This window comes from Delphinus delphis, chromosome 3, assembly GCF_949987515.2.
Source record: "Delphinus delphis chromosome 3, mDelDel1.2, whole genome shotgun sequence".
NCBI classification, from domain to species: Eukaryota; Metazoa; Chordata; class Mammalia; order Artiodactyla; family Delphinidae; genus Delphinus; species Delphinus delphis.
In genome coordinates this window covers 111,541,908-111,560,295 of record NC_082685.1, presented here as the reverse complement: position 1 = coordinate 111,560,295, position 18,388 = coordinate 111,541,908, and the positions used below count along the sequence as shown (strand labels likewise).

General features: G+C 37.3%; 1 protein-coding gene and 1 pseudogene across 3 annotated transcripts in view; both read right to left on the bottom strand.

Moving 5' to 3' along the window:
* AP3B1 (adaptor related protein complex 3 subunit beta 1) overlaps positions 1-18,388 on the bottom strand; it is a 274,430-nt gene that overhangs the window by 120,411 nt on the left and 135,631 nt on the right. For all 3 annotated transcript variants that reach the window (XM_060009263.1, XM_060009260.1, XM_060009262.1), the window contains 2 exons: positions 18,153-18,262; positions 3,429-3,605 (listed from right to left, as the gene is read on the bottom strand). In XM_060009263.1, the coding sequence (XP_059865246.1) occupies positions 3,429-3,605; positions 18,153-18,262 (287 nt within the window). The remainder of the gene's footprint in view (positions 1-3,428; positions 3,606-18,152; positions 18,263-18,388) is intronic.
* On the bottom strand, positions 11,043-13,527 carry LOC132422181 (52 kDa repressor of the inhibitor of the protein kinase pseudogene; annotated as a pseudogene).

Below are 18,388 nucleotides of genomic sequence, written 5' to 3'. Positions count from 1 at the left end.
TGGAACAAGATAAAAAGCCCAGAGATAAACCCACACACATATGGTCACCTTATCTTTGATAAAGGAGGCAGGAATGCTCAGTGGAGAAAGGACAGCCTCTTCAAGAAGTGGTGCTGGGAAAACTGGACAGGTACATGTAAAAGTATGAGATTAGATCACTCCCTAACAGCATACACAAAAATAAGCTCAAAATGGATTAAAGACCTAAATGTAAGGCCAGACACTATCAAACTCTTAGAGGAAAACATAGGCAGAACACTCTATGACATAAATCACAGCAAGATCCTTTCTGACCCACCTCCTAGAGAAATGGAAATAAAAACAAAAATAAACAAATGGGACCTAATGAAACTTCACAGCTTTTGCACAGCAAAGGAAACCATAAACAAGACCAAAAGACAACCCTCAGAATGGGAGAAAATATTTGCAATGAAGCAACTGACAAAGGTTTAATCTCCAAAATTTACAAGCAGCTCAGTGCAGCTCAATAACAAAAAAACAAACAACCCAATCCAAAAATGGGCAGAAGACCTAAATAGACATTTCTCCAAAGAAGATATACAGACTGCCAACAAACACATGAAAGAATGCTCAACATCATTAATCATTAGAGAGATGCAAATCAAAACTACAATGAGATATCATCTCACACCAGTCAGAATGGCCATCATCAAAAAATCTAGAAACAATAAATGCTGGAGAGGGTGTGGAGAAAAGGGAACACTCTTGCACTGCTGGTGGGAATGTGAATTGGTACAGCCACTATGGAGAACAGTATGGAGGTTCCTTAAAAGACTACAAATAGAACTACCATATGACCCAGCAATCCCACTACTGGGCATATACTCTGAGAAAACCATAATTCAGAAAGAGTCATGTACCAAAATGTTCATTACAGCTCTATTTACAATAGCCAGGAGATGGAAACAATCTAAGTGTCCATCATCGGATGAATGGATAAAGAAGATGTGGCACATATATACAATGGAATATTACTCAGCCATAAAAAGAAACGACATTGAGCTATTTGTAATGAGGTGGATGGACCTAGAGTCTGTCATACAGAGTGAAGTAAGTCAGAAAGAGAAAGACAAATACCGTATGCTAACACATATATATGGAATTTAAGAAAAAAAAATGTCATGAAGAACCTAGGGGTAAGACAGGAATAAAGACACAGACCTACTAGAGAATGGACTTGAGGATATGCGGAGGGGGAAGTGTAAGCTGTGACAAAGTGCGAGAGTGGCATGGACGTATATACACTACCAAACGTAAAATAGATAGCTAGTGGGAAGCAGCCAGCATAGCACAGGGAGATCAGCTCGGTGCTTTGTGACCACCTAGATAGGGATAGGGAGGGTGGGAGGGAGGGAGACGCAAGAGGGAAGAGATATGGGAACATATATATATGTATAACTGATTCACTTTGTTATAAAGCAGAAACTAACAGACTATTGTAAAGCAATTATACTCCAATAAAGATGTAAAAAAAAAAAGATGTAAAAAAAAATGAAAAAATAAAAGAGACTTCGGAAAGTAAAAAAAAATCTAAATCATAGAAATATGCTCAAAATATTTGCAATTATTTGCTCACAAGTTTGGTACACCAATCAGCAAAAGCTATAATAATACAACTCACATCACAATTAGGGATGAAGACAATCCGAAAGTATATGAATAAATATATGAATTTGAGGAGTCAACCTGAGAATTGTGAATGGCCAATATCAGGTTACTGAAGAAAGAATGTGATCTATGGGTAGGGAAAGAAGGCAGAATGAGAGGGAGACACATACAAAGAGATACACAGCAGATACAAAAAAGGAGACACAAACACTGATGGAAGAGGGAGAGAATGACAAAGACATTAGACTGCGGTAGATGGGGTGCGTGCGTGTGTGAAGGCTATCAAAGAGATATCCAGGTAGAGAGAGTTTTAGAGAAGGAGGGGGACAAGAACAGAGACAGAGAGTGGGAAATAGAAGGGGGGAAATCACAGAGGCTAAGTAAGAGTCCCAGTCAGAAAAATTAAGGAGAAACAGAGACAGGACACAGAGCATAAAGCCTACTAAGTGTCCTAGCTGTAAATGAGCAAGAATCCTTTTCCAGTCTCACTGACCAGATTAAGCCCTCCACCTGTAGAGAAGAGCTATTCAGACAAAGGAAGAAGAATGAGAAAGACCCTATTTTATATTGGGTTGGCCAAAAAGTTTGTTCAGGTTTTTCTGCAACATCTTACGGAACAACCCAAATGAACTTTTTGGCCAACCCCAAGATATAGTGGTGATTCTATGTATTTTATACATAGAGGCTATTCCTCTTACCAACAGTTCCTCAAAGTCAACTGATTTAAAAAATGAATATTCTAAACAGAAATTCTGGTCAATTACACCACTTTTTTTTGTTTTTAACTCTGGTTTCTTAATGCCTGCTTCTTCCCCCAAAGTGCACACACCCTGCAGGTGGGTGGGAGAGACAGGCCGCAGCTCCCACTTTGGCTGGGCTGGGCACTGCTGGGAACAGCACAGGCCATGTCTGTACAAGCTCAACATATTCTCCCAGCTGGAAGGGCCCTTGCTAGGCAGCGCTTCCCCGAACTGCACTCCTTTGTCAATGGGTCTCAAATGTTGGGGGGGGGGGGGCCACCAGAACCACCAGGTGGGGCTTAGCAAAGTGTAGACTTCGGTTTCCCTCTAGGTCAGAGGCAAGGCCCAGAGGCTACATTATTAACCAGCACCCCGAGAGCTCCTGCTCCACGTAGTCATTGGGCCACATGTGCAGGACGGCTGTGATGGTTAAAGCCATTCCTTAGTCACACACCACACCCCTCTGGAGAGGCAGAGAGCCCGCCAGTGCCGAACTCACTTGACCTTATCTCAACATTTCCCGAATCTGACTATAACGCTGTTTTAAAAAATGAGAATAACTAAAAAATATTCAACGGCTTTCCCTTCACATGGGGGACAAAGTCCATAGCACTTGCCACTCCAAGTCTTGCCCTTGCCTACCTTTCCAAACTCAGCTTTAAGTTTCCTGAAAGCAACAAGCTGTTTCATGACTCTGACCCCCTGCTCTCCTCTTTCCTTATTCTGTATGGTAAACTACTCCTTACAAGCCCTTAGTCAAGAGTCTTATCCTTTATGAAACTTTGACCTCTCTCCTTCTATTTCAGACTTTCAATAACTTTCTCCTCTGGAGTTCCACTGTATCACAATACTTCTATTATAGCACTTACCACATACTATTTCATTTTTTTATGTTTTTCTCCTCTACTAGACCAGAATTTCATCTCTTTATACCACTACCATCTAAAGTAAAACCTTAAAAGAAATAGGCACCTGGTAATTGTTGAACGGACAGACTAATGTATCAGAGCAAAGAGGAAAGTAGATTTCACATAGGCAGACTAAGGATTAGTCTCTTACCTGTTTGGAGTTGGTTAAATACAGTTTTGCTCCAAGATTTAAAATCTGCAGCTTTACCAGATCATCTTCACCAGTGAAGCTTTTAGCCGTCTTCCTCAAAACATCAGGGGCAATTTTAGGAACTCGTTCACAGTTTTCTCCAATTAGCCAAAGAATACTTGCTCTAGCCACAGGAACCTAATATTAGAAGCAGATTATATACAAATATTACAAATAATATAATCATACTCTCCTTAATATTAACATAGAAAAGGCTTTAAATATTATAAAGGTTTTATCATCTATTAATTTATTTAACATATATCCAGGAAGTCCTCCTGTATTTATGAATTTTCTTCAGTTACCAGAAATTCTGATTAAAACTGATTTCAGAGATAATGCTTAAGAAAAGATTCATAAAGGAAAAACCACTGGTCTAGAATCTTGATTCTAACAGTGATCCACCAATTCTTGAGCTAAATCTGTCTGGCCACGCCCATTTATTTATCATTGTTGCTGCTTCTGTGCTATAATAGCAGAAGAGTAGTTGCAACAAAGACCGTAAGGCTGAAAATATTTACTTATCTAGCAATTTACAGAAAAAGTTCGCCGACCTCTGCTCTAGCGCATTCACAAACCTCGATGCCTATATAAAAATCATCTAGGGTTATGACTAAAACTGTAGGGTTTTGGTAACAGTTCTAAGACAGTAGTTCTGTGATGGGGTCCAGGAATCCATGCTTCATGAAGCATTACAGATGATTCCGGAGACAGGCGGTCTGCAAACCACGTTTTGAGAATCCGTGGACAATACAGAAAAAGGAATAGACCCATTAAAGACTATGATTCCAAATCAAAACCGTTATTGTCCTCTATGTATCTATATCTGCAGCACTGGAAATAAATAAAACTGACAAAATCATCAAGGCCTACTTATAAAATCATGAATGCTGGTCTATTATTTGGTCATCAACAATAGAAATGGGAATAAGATAACTTTGTCCAATACTGCATTTTTGGCATTATATATATTTTCAATTATCTACATTTCCATATAATTTGTTTCTTAAAAATAAATGCTTTGTTACAAATTGGAAACCTTCCACCAGCACCATTAAGACTAACATTTTATTTAGAGCATGCAAATTAGTTTTATTACTATTTGTTTATTTGTATCCTCCCCCTTTCAATATCCTTCAAAAGGAATTTGAAGGGGTATGTAAATTAGTTTCTGTGAACATTTTCACCTAGTATAGAAAATTTGCTTTTAATAATAAATGAAAAAGCCAATGGCTATCATTAAGAGGTAGCATCACAAGAAGAGATAAGACTCTTTATGAAGTCCTTTTCTAATGCCTCAAATAAAGTCCTAATGTTTTCATTATAGTTTCACAGCTGTACACAGTAAGACTGTTAAGGAAGAAAGTGAGAATGAGGACCTTTGCACAGCTAGAATTTTATCACAATATATACCACCTTGAATTCCTTCAAAACACCCATTTCAAGAAATAACATAAAATTATTAAGACACCGCTAAGTCTTTCACCAGAAGGAGAATGAGGTCATCAGAAAACTTTAAAGTATACATTTTCAAATAATGTGATAACAGTATCATCTTTAAATTAATATTAGAATAAGTTTAGTAAGAGAGAAGAAATCAGTATGCTTACATAATAAGTGTAAGTACTAACTAGAAGTATTGAGTAAAATACTAAATGCTATTACAGATCTATTCACGTAGTACGATAAAATTGATATCCTTACTGTATACCGATTTCTGGAAAGAAAGAGGCTATTTCTAATGTTCTGAAGGTTACACTGCATTAAGACTTTACTCCCAATCTATTATTTTAAATTGGGCTAAAGAACAATAATTGAGTGGTACATTAAATTTTCCAGTACGAAGCAATTCAAGTTGCCTGCCATAATGAAAGGTATGTCTAAATAAGAATATATGGGCAACTTCAGATTTCAGTTATGCTAGATTTATTTTTCTTAAATATTTTATTATAAATTACCAGTATAAAAATTAGATTTCTATGACATATCACATCTGTTACCCCACTTTAAGTAATTTTCCTCTGGTTATACACTTATTTATTTATTTACTTCTTTGCAATTAAAAAGACAACCCCATAAAAGTCTAAGAGATTGTTTATATTCCTATTCATTAATATATCAAGATTAAAATAATATTTAAATACTCTAAACATTCATAATCCATACATTTAAAATATAACTCTTTAAAAAATTAAAAATCAGTAAGTTCTAAAGCTCACAATGAAAATCTCTAGGTGAGGGGGGTGGGCGGGCGGGGCCAGGATCATATTCAGAGAGTCTAGAACTAAGTAATAAAATTTCTATTTTAAAAAACATAGAAAATGGCAACTAAGGAGCCTGCCTGCCGCAACTAAGAAGCCCACGAGCCGCAACTAAGGAGCCCGCCTGCCGCAACTAAGACCTGACACAACCAATAAAACACACACACACACAAAGAAAACTTCTTCACAACAGGAAATAATATCACTATAAATATACTAATACCAATCTTTCCATGATGACATTAGAAAGCTTAGAAAACTGACAAACCCAATGTTTTTGTGCATTTGGCTGGAATCAGAATAAGATTTTCAAATTTCAGCCCTGCCTTTCTCTCCCAATTATGTTATAAGACTCTTATTTGTACACCACTGATACTATGAATCCGTGGCCACTATTTTCAAAGATTTGAAGCAACTGAAAAAAGAGCAATAAGAAAATTAGTCACTTTTTGTCCTTCACGGTCTTTTCAAACAGAACAAATAGGAACATGGAACTAAGGCCAAACTAATAACACACATGTATGCATATAATACTTTCATTATGAACCTTTTCTTTCAATATTTTTGAAGACAAACTGGATTGTAAATGACTTTGCCTGATTCTTTATTCTAAATGCCCTGAGCAAGTGGTTAAGTGCACTTTTTAAACTTTCTACCAGAAGGCAGTTTCCACTGCCATTTTAACCCATTAACTTGCCTGCAAAAACAAATAATGTTTGCTAGCTGACCACAACAGTTATAGAAAGACATCTAGAAAGATTTTACAGATCACTCTGTAAGCAGTTCAATTTAAAAGCTATTGTGTTACAATACCAGCTCACTGCACAATGCAACAGTGTAAAGTAAATCCTGCAAAAACATCGATTTTATTTATTTAAATTTGTCAAAGGCAAAATCAGTAGACATCTAAACAAACTGCATGCAAACAGCACATCAGACCCAATATTCTGCATGTGGACTCAATATGCATGAAAACCTGAGTGTGAATTAAGTGGGGATGGCAGGGCAAGTGTAGTTAACTTGTGAAATGGCAGGCGCTCATGAGGTAGCTGGGCACAGAGTACATAAGGCTAAGGCGCTACCTCAGTATCGCTCAGTAGTCTACCAAATAACATCTTTCAACTCTTCTTTTATAATGTGAAACCCTCACCCGTCCCATTAAAGATAATGTGAAATCCTCTTAGAACAATCCTCAGGTAGTGTGCATTTTATTCTGGAAGAACTTTGCTCCCAAAGTAGTATTTACTACAAATGAAGGATACTCCAAAGGATAAAATACTCACAATCAGGACAGCTGAGTGCCCTATCAACATAAATTATTCAATATAAATGAATTTTAAATACAGAATTAATTTAAATTTTAGTTTTCAGATTTTCAACTATGCCACTTACATAACAAATGGAATCAAAGTCTTGAATACAATAAAATCTGTGTTCTCTTTTTTAAAAAATTACATAGCTAACATCTAATGAGTTCCCACCATGTTTTACTGGCATTGTTTTTAAGTACCTTACCTGTTTTCTCAGTCAGTTATCACAAAAGCCCTATGAAGTAGACTCTACCATTATCCCCACTTGATATATGAGGAAACTGGGGCACAAATGAAATAAGAAACTTGCCCAACATCTCACAGCTTGTCAGTGATGCAACTAGGACTGGAACTCCAAGTCTAGATTGAGAGTTCGCCATGGGCACTGGGCAGAGACAATGAGTGCGCTATATTCTAGGAAGAATACTGGTCAGCAAGGCAAGAAGACTGGTTCTGGTTCCTGACTGATCACATATATCATGGAGACAAACAATTTCACATCAATGAGCTTCATTTACTCATTAATCAAATGAAAGTTTATTCCTTTGCACCTATTCCTTTGCCACACTGTGCAACGGCTCCCTTAAGGCCTCCTGCAGCTTCCCCAGAGCGAGCCTTTTTTTTCAGGGCAGATCTAGGCCATCTTCTTGACTATTCCCACACTTATGAACATGGGGCATTTTCCCACTTCCTTTTACCTCTGGTTTTATGGATAAGTAAGGTGGTCACGGTGGGAAGAGGTCTAGCTGTCACCTCGGTTCCTCTTCCTCTCAGAGGGTACATGAGCCCAGGATTTCGTCCTGATAAACTGGCTTAGGTACTGAGGGAAAACATGCTCAATAGTGTCCTCTTGTCCTCTGACACTGGTCAGATTGGCTCTTTCTAAAACCCAGGGGGTCTAGGATTTAGGTCAAATAGGCAGAGATTCAGTAAGAAAGAGGTCTCATTTAAGGTTCTCAGGCTTAATGTTAGAATCACGTGCCCACATTTAAAGGTCCTCAAGTGCTTGGTCAGATTAATAAAGCCCACTTTCTTTCCCACATGGCCATTGTTCTGTGAACAGGTCTCTTGACTGGAGCAGAGATTCTGGGGATTCACTTCTGATTTGAAGCTGTTGTTGGCTACACCCCTCACCACATTCTTCTGGAGTAACTTGTGCCGCCAATCCCTGGCCATTTTTAGGGTTGTGCCTCACAAACCACCTTGCTTCTTTCTTCCTTGTCCCACTTCAAGCACTTCAGCTTCCTGAGGTATGTTAACGGTAAAAACTCATCACCTTTTCATTCTCCAAAAGTTCGGGGTTTTTTGCTATAGATCTGCATATAGTTTTTCTTATAATTATTTTAATCTCTTCTATGTCACAGTCCCAATTTGTCTACTTTTGCCTTCTCTCCACCTTATCAGAATCAGGCGGGGTTTTCTACTTTATTGTCTTTCCAAAGGACCACATTTAAGATGTACTTATCAATTTCAACTATCTTTATTTGGGATCCCATTTTACACAATCATCTCTGATCCCTCTTAGGTTTCTATGCTTTCTTTCACTGTTATTTTTCAAATGTCTCAGGACAAATATCAAATTCTCTTATTTTTGGTCTATTTACTTTAAAAATGGTGACAGTTATAGCTTTAGCCATGCCCCACACATATTGAAATAAAGTATTTTCTTTTTCTGTGCTTTTTGGAAAGCCTGTATTTTTTTTCTTTAAACTTTAATTTAAAAGTGTATTTCTGGGCTTCCCTGGTGGCGCAGTGGTTGAGAGTCCGCCTGCCGATGCAAGGGACACGGGTTCATGCCCCGGTCTGGGAAGATCCCACATGCCGCGGAGCAGCTAGGCCCGTGAGCCATGGCCACTGAGCCTGCGCGTCTGGTGCCCGTGCTCCGCAACGGGAGAGGCCACAACAGTGAGAGGCCTATGTACCGCAAAAAAAAAAAAGTGTATTTCTTGCTTCACAACTGCTCTGGTACCATTATAAAATATTTAATTCTTATGTTATTGCTTAGGGTTAAAAAATATAAAAGCTTTAAGTTTACTTTATGTCTAAGTAAATGATTTTTTGTAAATGTTCTATGGATACATCCATAAAAGTGGGTATTATCTGTTCAAGAGATATAAGATTTTAGCTATATTTACTATATCAAGTATTGATTCTGTTATTTAATGTCTCTATGTCCTTACATCTACATCTTACTTAAAAATCTGCGAGGTATATCTAATTCGAGACAAGCATATTAAAGTCACCCACCAAAACTGTATTTTGTCTATTTCTCCTTGCATTTCCAATAGATTTTTCATTTACATATTTATTTGGTTGCCATATTTTTTATGCACATAGGTTTATGTTTCTTAATTTCTTTGTAAATTGGGCCTTTTTTTTTCATTTTATAATGTTCCATTTTATCCTGTTAAAAGACTTTAATTAATTTTAAATTCTTGTTGGTATTCACTTAATGTCTCTTTCCCTACTTTCTTACTTTCAACCTTTATCACTTTGATTATGGTGTTTTAATTATAAATGGCCTCAATCTGGCTTTTGTTTTTCATTCCAATTTGAAAGTCTGTCTTCTAATGAGAGAATGCAATCCATTGATATTCAGAGTAGGATGTATTTGATTTTTACTCTTCCATCTTACTTCTTGATTTTAACTGTTCCATTTTAATTTTTAAAAATTTATTATTTACTTTACATTTTGCTTTTCTTTTTTTCCTTTTGTGAATTTGGAATTCCCACCATATTTTGTATTCCACTAATAGTTATCTTCTATCTGACAAAAACAGAAAAACAAGCTTTGCTATATAGATTTGTGAGAAAGTATGTACTTGGCTAATATTCCAACAACTGCCGTAGAGAAAGTCGATGCAATCAAACATTTTCCTGAGCCCCATACAGGGACATAATCAAATACAACAAATTCTTCTTCCAAGAAAGTCTGTGGTTTGCTTGATATGGGTCTTATATGCTGCCACAGGTTTCATGTATAAGCAGCTGCATTCTCCTGAAAGCCCTAACACTCCCTTGCCTTTGCGTCTTCCTTTCTAACAAGAGCAGAACAAGCTTAAAAGCACAAGTTTTAACTAAATTCTGCACAAGATGATGGGGAATACAGAACTCCACATTCCTATTTCTTTCTCGTAACCAGACACACATTTCTCCATCATTCTTTATACACAAGGAATTAACTGTTTTCCCTATCAAAACCCACTGTTTTCACCCTAAGATAAGCTATTTTCACCTTACTATTTTTTAAACAAAATTCACATTTTATTTAGGTTGAAATAAACTATACAAAATTGATTTTCTTCACCAAAAATAACAGCAATATTTTCTGTATTATTCCTAGATAAACTACAAAACACTTATTTTTGTAGTTTTTCTAGGTTTTGCTTGTAAATCAAGATGAGGCAGTAGATACAGTCTTGGAAAAAAACCAAGAAAACAAACAAATTGGTTGTCAGTATCCATGGGCTCTGATCCTGTCTTGCCCATGAAACAGAAGTGTTCAAAAAGCTTATGAGGATGTAGGCTCAATAAAGGAATAGAATGTAAACAGCAACAACCAGATGTGGAACAACAATGGCAGGCTCTTCCATTCAAACTTTAACTGTAATTTGTTCCTTTAACTTTATTTGATAAAGACAGAATCTACACTGAAATTCTTGTTTGGCGAGCTCACACATTTCTCTTACAGTCTGATAATTTTCTTAACTGTCCCTTACGGATTTTTAACAGCATACTTAAAACTCCTACCATTCAAAGGTCAGTCATTGTAACATTTTATAAAATGTATTCCTTCCTCCCATACCTCCTCAAAATTTATTTCTTCAAAGAACTGATAACTCAATCCCTGACAACTGGATCCACAGCGATAAATATTATGTCTAAAATGACTTAACTAATACAATTCCAAAGTGCCATTAGCAGAGATCACACAGAGTGTAACGTGGTACTTTCAATGCTATCTTCTGGAAGAACAGTTAGGTCTCCAAAGCATGGGAGTTCAAACGGGCCATTTAAACAGGCGGATTATCAATGACTAATGTACTCAGTGGGAGGCCTACAGATCAAGATATTCAGTGATTAAGTGGCCTACGTACACCTTACAACTTTTCTATAAGATATTTTCAAATTTCTGACAGATTTTTTCAAATATCAAATATAAGAGAAAGCCTATTTTAAAAGTCTCTTAGGTATTTTCAATGGTTTCTGAATTATCTGTAGGGAGCTCTGACTTACTTGTATAGAGTTTGATATATGTATCCACCATTAAATCCAAATCGTGTTTTATATCAAAATTTATGTTAAGCAAAGCCAAGTTACTTGACCTTTGGTCTGTCAAAGTGTTCCTCAGGTATGCTTTGAGATGATTTCGCCCATTTTCATAGCATTCATTCTCAACCTTTGTCACAGGAAGAATACATAGGACCTTCAGCAATGCATAAACATTAGGGAAAAACTCGATGTCTGGCAGATGAAGGGCTTCATAAATAGTGGATGGAAGTTCTATATGTTTCCCTCTGTGTTTCCACTTGATTCTCCAACAATGCATCATGCTCCTCTGATGTATTGAATTTGAGCTGTCCCATGACAGAGGGTACCAGAGATAAGCATTTAAGAGCTTTGAGGTGCTGTTCTGAGAATATATCTTTCAGTTCCTGAATAATGTGTTTCACTGTTGGAACACTTAAGAGTTTATAGTAACTCGCAGAGGTTAGCTGAGATTTCAGGTTACTGTACTGAGCTCTGCGAAATTTCCCTGGGAGTTTCATCTGAATATCAAGTTTGGTTGCCAAATTTGTGGCTTCCTCAAACTAAAATTCATGATAAACTTCGATATTTTCCATCACTTCATTTAGTGAATGCAGCACTGAAGTCAAACTACTGGCTGCAAAGAAGGCATCAGAGGTTTGCCCCTGAAGATTTTTCCCAAAGGTTCTTGTAAAAGATAGAACATTTTTAAGAACAACAATGGTAACAATGAAATCAAAATCTGTTACTGCACTACAGAGTACAAACGCTTGGCCAGCTATACAGTTATTCCATTTGTGTCACTAATTATACCATCTAAACACGAAACAAGTGCTGGTAGGAGGTCCACTAAGATTCCAAACGCATCATGCCTGCCTGTCCACTGAGAATAGCAAATTTCCTTCAGTTCTTTGCCCCTTTCTTCACTGTTCTGAAAGAGGACAGAAATTACATTGTAAAGCTCTAAAAGCAGTTGTGGTGACTGATGGAAAAAAGAACAAACTTCCTCAATTGTTCCTAATGCGACAGACACTCCCGTAACAGGCACTGATTTTGCCAACCACATATTTAAGGCACAGGAAGAGCAGAGTGTGTAGATAGCTTGCGGATATTTCTCTAAAAGTCTAGAAGCAACAACTTTCACTTTGGAAGAAAATCCACTGGACACAATGTAAGCCTGGCCACGACAGTACTCTACGTTTAATCCCCACTTCTCAGTCATCGTAGTGTGAAATTTCACAGCCAAAATTTCTGCATCGGCTTCATAAGGCAGGAAGCCCACAAATTCCTCTCTCAGGTTGTGAGCTTCGTCAACAAACTTCACCAACACAGGCAGGTGCTCTTCCTCTGCTATGTCCACCACATCATCAGTGATGATAGAAAAGAAGTGAGAGTCTCACTTCCCTGAGGGTTTCTTCCCGAATGCAGCTCTCACAGCTCTCTAGCATCTGTTTTTGCTGTGTTTTCAAACAGAACAATGTGTTAACTGCCATTGTCTCAAAGCGCTTTCTCAGAACCTTTTCACCAGAACTGATCCGGCACTCCAGCAGTGCCTGAAGGTTATGAGGAGTAGAGACCTTCTGGGATTTCATCAGCTTCATGTCCATCCAGAGGTATGTTCTGTTTCCCCATAAGAATTAAAATTTCAAATAAAGATTTTAAGTATTCTTTGTTTTCCTTCTCTTCAAGGGTTAAAGGTAAAATGTCTTCATCCTGCTCTTCACCCCCTTCTTCTGCACTGGGGTCCTGAGCATTGCCGTTGTTTATTTCCTTATGTTTTGGTTCCTGTTCAGAAGTTTCATCAATTTTCTTCTGTTTCAGTGTCCTGATTTCATCTTCACTCAATTCTTTTATTCGTTTTTTCTGTGTCTGTGTGGATTATTCAAATGGTTGGTAAGATGAAATATTGTTGGTATTGCATTATCTCGAAGAACTGCCCTGTAAGGACTAGTTCTACGGATCATATAAGTCTCAAAGTGTTTGGCACACAATCGGTAATGTTAAATTAGTTGATCAGGCGTTTTAACTTCTAAGTCGGCTCTCCTACAATTCTCCACTAACTTCTGGCATCTGGCTGGATCCCGCGGGAACCTGAAAAAGGCCAGGTCCGACTGCGTGCTCTTCCACGTGCAGCTGGGGGCCATGCAGAAGCTCCACATCCTCGTCTGCCGGCCCAGCCCTCCCCTCCCCCTTCCTCAGGCAGCCCGCCTGCCCGTCGGGGATGGGGAGGGGAGACAGGCCGGTGTGCCAGGAGGTGGGGGGCACCTTACTACTTTTTAAACACAAGATGAGAATATGAAAATAATTTCACTTCTCTCCCCTCTCTTCCTCCCATGAGACCTTCAAAACACATTTATTCCACCCCAATCCCACCCTACCCCTAGATTTTCTGATTGTTCAATATTTTTAGTTCCAGATTATTAGAATTTCCTTTATATTATGGCCCTTCTTTTTCAAGAGTTCTCAGCACTTTTGTTAGACATTCCTAGTCTATCTTTATACATTCTAATGATTCCCCAAACTAGAGTTCACTGCTGTGGTTCATTAGTTCTTGCTTAGAAAAGTGGTCCTTACTAGATGATGTAACACTTGTCTAAAAGGTATCTAAATACCTGTAGGAGTATTTGTGATTGTTACAATGACTAAAAATACTACTGAAATTTGATGCTTGGTACACAGGGACGCTGGATGTCTATCTCAGTAGACTTGAGGAAAAGATTTTACCCTCTTATCTCCCATCAATAGATCACTGACAAATAATGTCAAACATCTGTTCCACATATGGGCAAATATGGACCAATCTAATGCCTAATTTCTCAATGATTTAGGGAAATCAAAAGGAAACAACAATAAAGTCCTGGCCAGGTCAGTGAGTAGGCAAGTGAATTGAATACAAAAAAGAGAGACTAGAAATGGAAAACAGATACAGCATGATGTATTGGTTAAGAAAGCAGACCTACTAGCTATGTGACCTTAGGCAAGTTACTTAACCTCTCTGTGCCTCAATTTTCTTTTATGTAAAATATACAGAATAGAACGTACCTTTCAGAGTTGTTATTAAAATTAATGATTTATATTTTTAAGGTGCTTAGAATAGTGCCTGGCATATGATTAGCACTACAGGAGTTATGTTAAATAAATTAGTAAAATAGAATTGAAGCAACAAGGATGCTTACTAAATTCAAACCTTATCATTAAGTCTGTCTTCCTCAAAAACTTTAAATATAGCCAAGATCATAATTACAGCTTACACGAAGCTCTGTTTTAAATGTTTCAAATATGTTGACTCATTTATTCCTCACAACAGATCTATAGTTATTAGTACTACGGCTCCCATTTTACAGAGAAGAAAACTGGAGCAGGGAGAAGTCAAGTATTGCTTAAGATCACAAAGCTAGTAAAAGGCAGAGACTAAATTTGAACACAACTCATCTGGTTTTCAAATCCACTCTCCTAGCCTCTCATACACAGTCTTTGTAATAAGTCCTGACTTTGATGATTAATCAACAATAACAGTAGATATGAAGACAAAGAACAGTGGTGAGAATGTGGTAGAAGATCAGATGCTAAGTGACCCTGTGAGTATTATTCTTAGCTTTAAGATAAATGTGTAACTGCCCTGCAAGCTTTAATAACACTCTGAAGGAAAGAAAACTTTGCCACTAGAGAGATTAAAAATTGGTCCTGACTAGTACGCTCCAAACCTAGCCATCTATTACCTTTAACTATACAACTATGATCCCTCTGAACAGACTCTGAGTATAGATTACCCCATCTTCAAACAAGGAAGAAGGGTGACCCTTGCACAACACGGGTTTGAGCTGCATGGGTCCACTTACACGCAGATTTTTTTTTTTCCAAAAAACATAGAGTCGCAGGTTTTGCATATGCAGATTCAACCAACCTGGATCAAAATTTCCACCCCCGGTTGGTTGAGTCTGTGGATGCAAAACTTACGAATATGAGGGCTGGCTGTAATATACTGCCCCCTCCTTAAACTACAACCCCTCTAGTTAGGAACATTAGCTGTCAAACTAACCAACATTCAAGGGACAGGCAGAGCAAAAGACAAACACAATGGAGAAGAGTCTGAAGAAAAACCAGACAGAAGCAATGGAGAGAATGTCTCAAAAGGGAAGCAGTGGTCAGAGAAATCAAATGCTAATGAAAGATCAAGAAAGATGTGGACAGCAAATTATCCACTGGATTTAATAAAAGGAGATAGTCAATGACCTTGCAAAAGTAGAAGTAGTAGAGTGTCAAAATCAGACTGTGGTAAAGCAATTATACCCCAATAAAGATGTTAAAAAAAAAAAATCAGACTGTGATGGGTTGACGAGTTGAAGGTAAGGAAATAAAAAAAAAAAAAATTCTTTTCAGGTAATTCTTCCAAAAACTTTAGTTCTAAAGGAAGAAGAGAATGAAATAGGACACAAATAACAATACAGCTAACACACGGTGCTGTGTGACAGGCAATGTTCTAAGAGCTTTACATTTCTTAACTAACACAATACTTTCAATAACATAGGTTCTTTTACCCTCACCATTTTATATTGGTGGGCAAAGTGATGGGCAAAGTGAAGTATAGCGATATTAATGTAAGGACATGTAATGTGACAGAACAAAAATTAATATTTATTTTTAAATTTAATTTAATTTTTAAACAACTTCAGATGTATAGAAAACTTACAAGAAGAATAAAAGGAATTTCTGAATACCCTTCACCCACATTTCCCAAATGTCAACATTTTACTACATTTGCTCTAGCTTTCTATATATACAAACACATTTTGGTTTCCAAATCAAAGTTGTAGATATGCCCTAATACTCTGAAATACTTCAGTGTAAACTACCTAAAAAAAGGAATGCTCTTATATAATGAACACAGTAGAATTATTTAAAAACCAGGAAACTGAACACTGAACCAATACTATCAACTATTCTAAAGATTTTATTTAGATTTTTCCAATTATTCCTATAAAATCCTTTATAGCAAAAGAAAATCCAAAATTATGTTACATAGAGTTGTCATAATCCTTCTAATCTCTTTTAACCTGCAAAATTCCTGAGTTTTTCTTTCCATTTTATGATATTAGCATTTTTAAAGACTGTAAGACAATTATTTTGTAGAATACCCTCATTTGGTTTTGTCTCATGATTAGATTCAAGTTATTCAGTTTTGGCAGGAATTCAACAGACTTGATGCTGAGTTCTATTTGGTGTATCTTATCAGAAGGTACATAATCCCATTTCTGGCAATGATAACAATGTTCATTTGGTTCAGGTAGTGTCTGCTAGGCTTCTCCATTGTAAAGTCAAAAGTCAATAATTTGCCCTTTTAAATTAAGAATAACTTATGAGGTTATTTATACCTTGAAAGTATGCAAATATCCTGTTACTACTCAAGTTTTCACCCCCTAGTTTTCAGCATTTGTTAATGATTCTCGCGTGAATCAATTACTGTTGTGATGGCTATTCTAATTCCATCTTTTTTTTTTTTTTTTTTTTGCGGTACACGGGCCTCTCACTGCTGTGGCCTCTCCCGTTGTGGAGCAAGGCTCCGGACGTGCAGGCCCAGCGGCCACGGCTCATGGGCCCAGCCGCTCTGCAGCATGTGGGATCCTCCCGGACCGGGGCACGAACCCGTGTCCCCTGCATCGGCAGGCGGACTCTCAACCACTGCGCCACCAGGGAAGCCCTCTAATTCCATCCTTTGTTCTTCTATAATTATTAGTTGTTTTTCTGCATTGTAAGGAAGAACTTCCCTTCCTCCTTACTCATTCATTAATTCATCCATTCAAGTGTGGATTCAGAGATTCTTACCCTATTCAATAGGTTATAACCCTTTTACCATCATTTATTTTGTTGCTCAAATTAGCCAGTAGGGGCTCCTTTAAGCTGGCTCTTGTATCTTTCTGACACGTCTCTACCATTCTGTGAGCACTGTCTTGTTTTTATGGCCCAACAAGATGTTCCAAGATTATCTTCTTGCCTTGCCCTAGCTCAGAAATCAGCCATTTCTCTAAGGAGCCCTGGTTCCTTTAAAAAATGCTGAATGGAATTTAAAAACCAAAGTCCACCATAAAAGGGGATGCAGTACTACATTCTACAACATGCGTGAACCTTGAAAACACTCTAAGTGAAAAAAGCCAGACAGAAAAGGCCACTTATTATATGATTCCATTTGTATGAAATGTCCAGAATAAGCAAATCCATAGCGACAGAGAGCAGATTAGTGGTTGTCAGGGGCTGCAGTAACGGGAGGATCAGGAGTTTCACGTTAGGAACTTGATTTTAGGGATGATGAAAACGTTCTGGAATTACAGAGTGGTCATGGTTGCACAACCTTGTGAATATACCCAAAACCACTGAGTTATATACTTAAAAGCGTGAATTTTATGGTATGAAATTATACCTCAATTAAAAAAAAAAACCCAAGATCTGGGCACTAGGTGTGCTCAGTGGTACTGGGGTTTTTATTGCATGTAGGCCCTCTTAAAGGACAGCATTAGGAAACAGATGTTTGTATACTCATGTACAAATTCATATGTGTACATACAAATGTGTGTAGACACACACATACACGCATATACACTCCAACACATCTAGCTATCTATATAAAAACCCATGAAGTTCACATTGATATCTCCAATTCCAAGCCAATACTGCAGTATTTATTGTATCCTTCCCTTTTTTCAGATTTGTGATTCCCTTCCACAACAGTGTGGAATCTTAGAACAAGGAGAGTTCAGCTCTCTTCACCATTATACTTCAGTATGTCTGTTTATTTTAACAAAACTATAATTTACTGAATAAAATTCAGCTGAATTGGTACTAAAAGCAAAGATCTCTTAATTGGTACTCACAGTGATACTGTCCAAGAGTTTGGCCATATGTTTAATAATTTCACCATGTTGTATGGGTTGCATTTGCAGTAATTTCTTAATAACAACCACACTTTCAGCAACAACTATTTCTGAAAAAAAAATTCACATTATGCATATTAAATATGTGTAATTCAATTCAAACTCATTATTCTTGGTAAAATGTAAATTTAAATTAGCAAAACATTCTACATGTCTTAAATGACTAGGTGAAAACT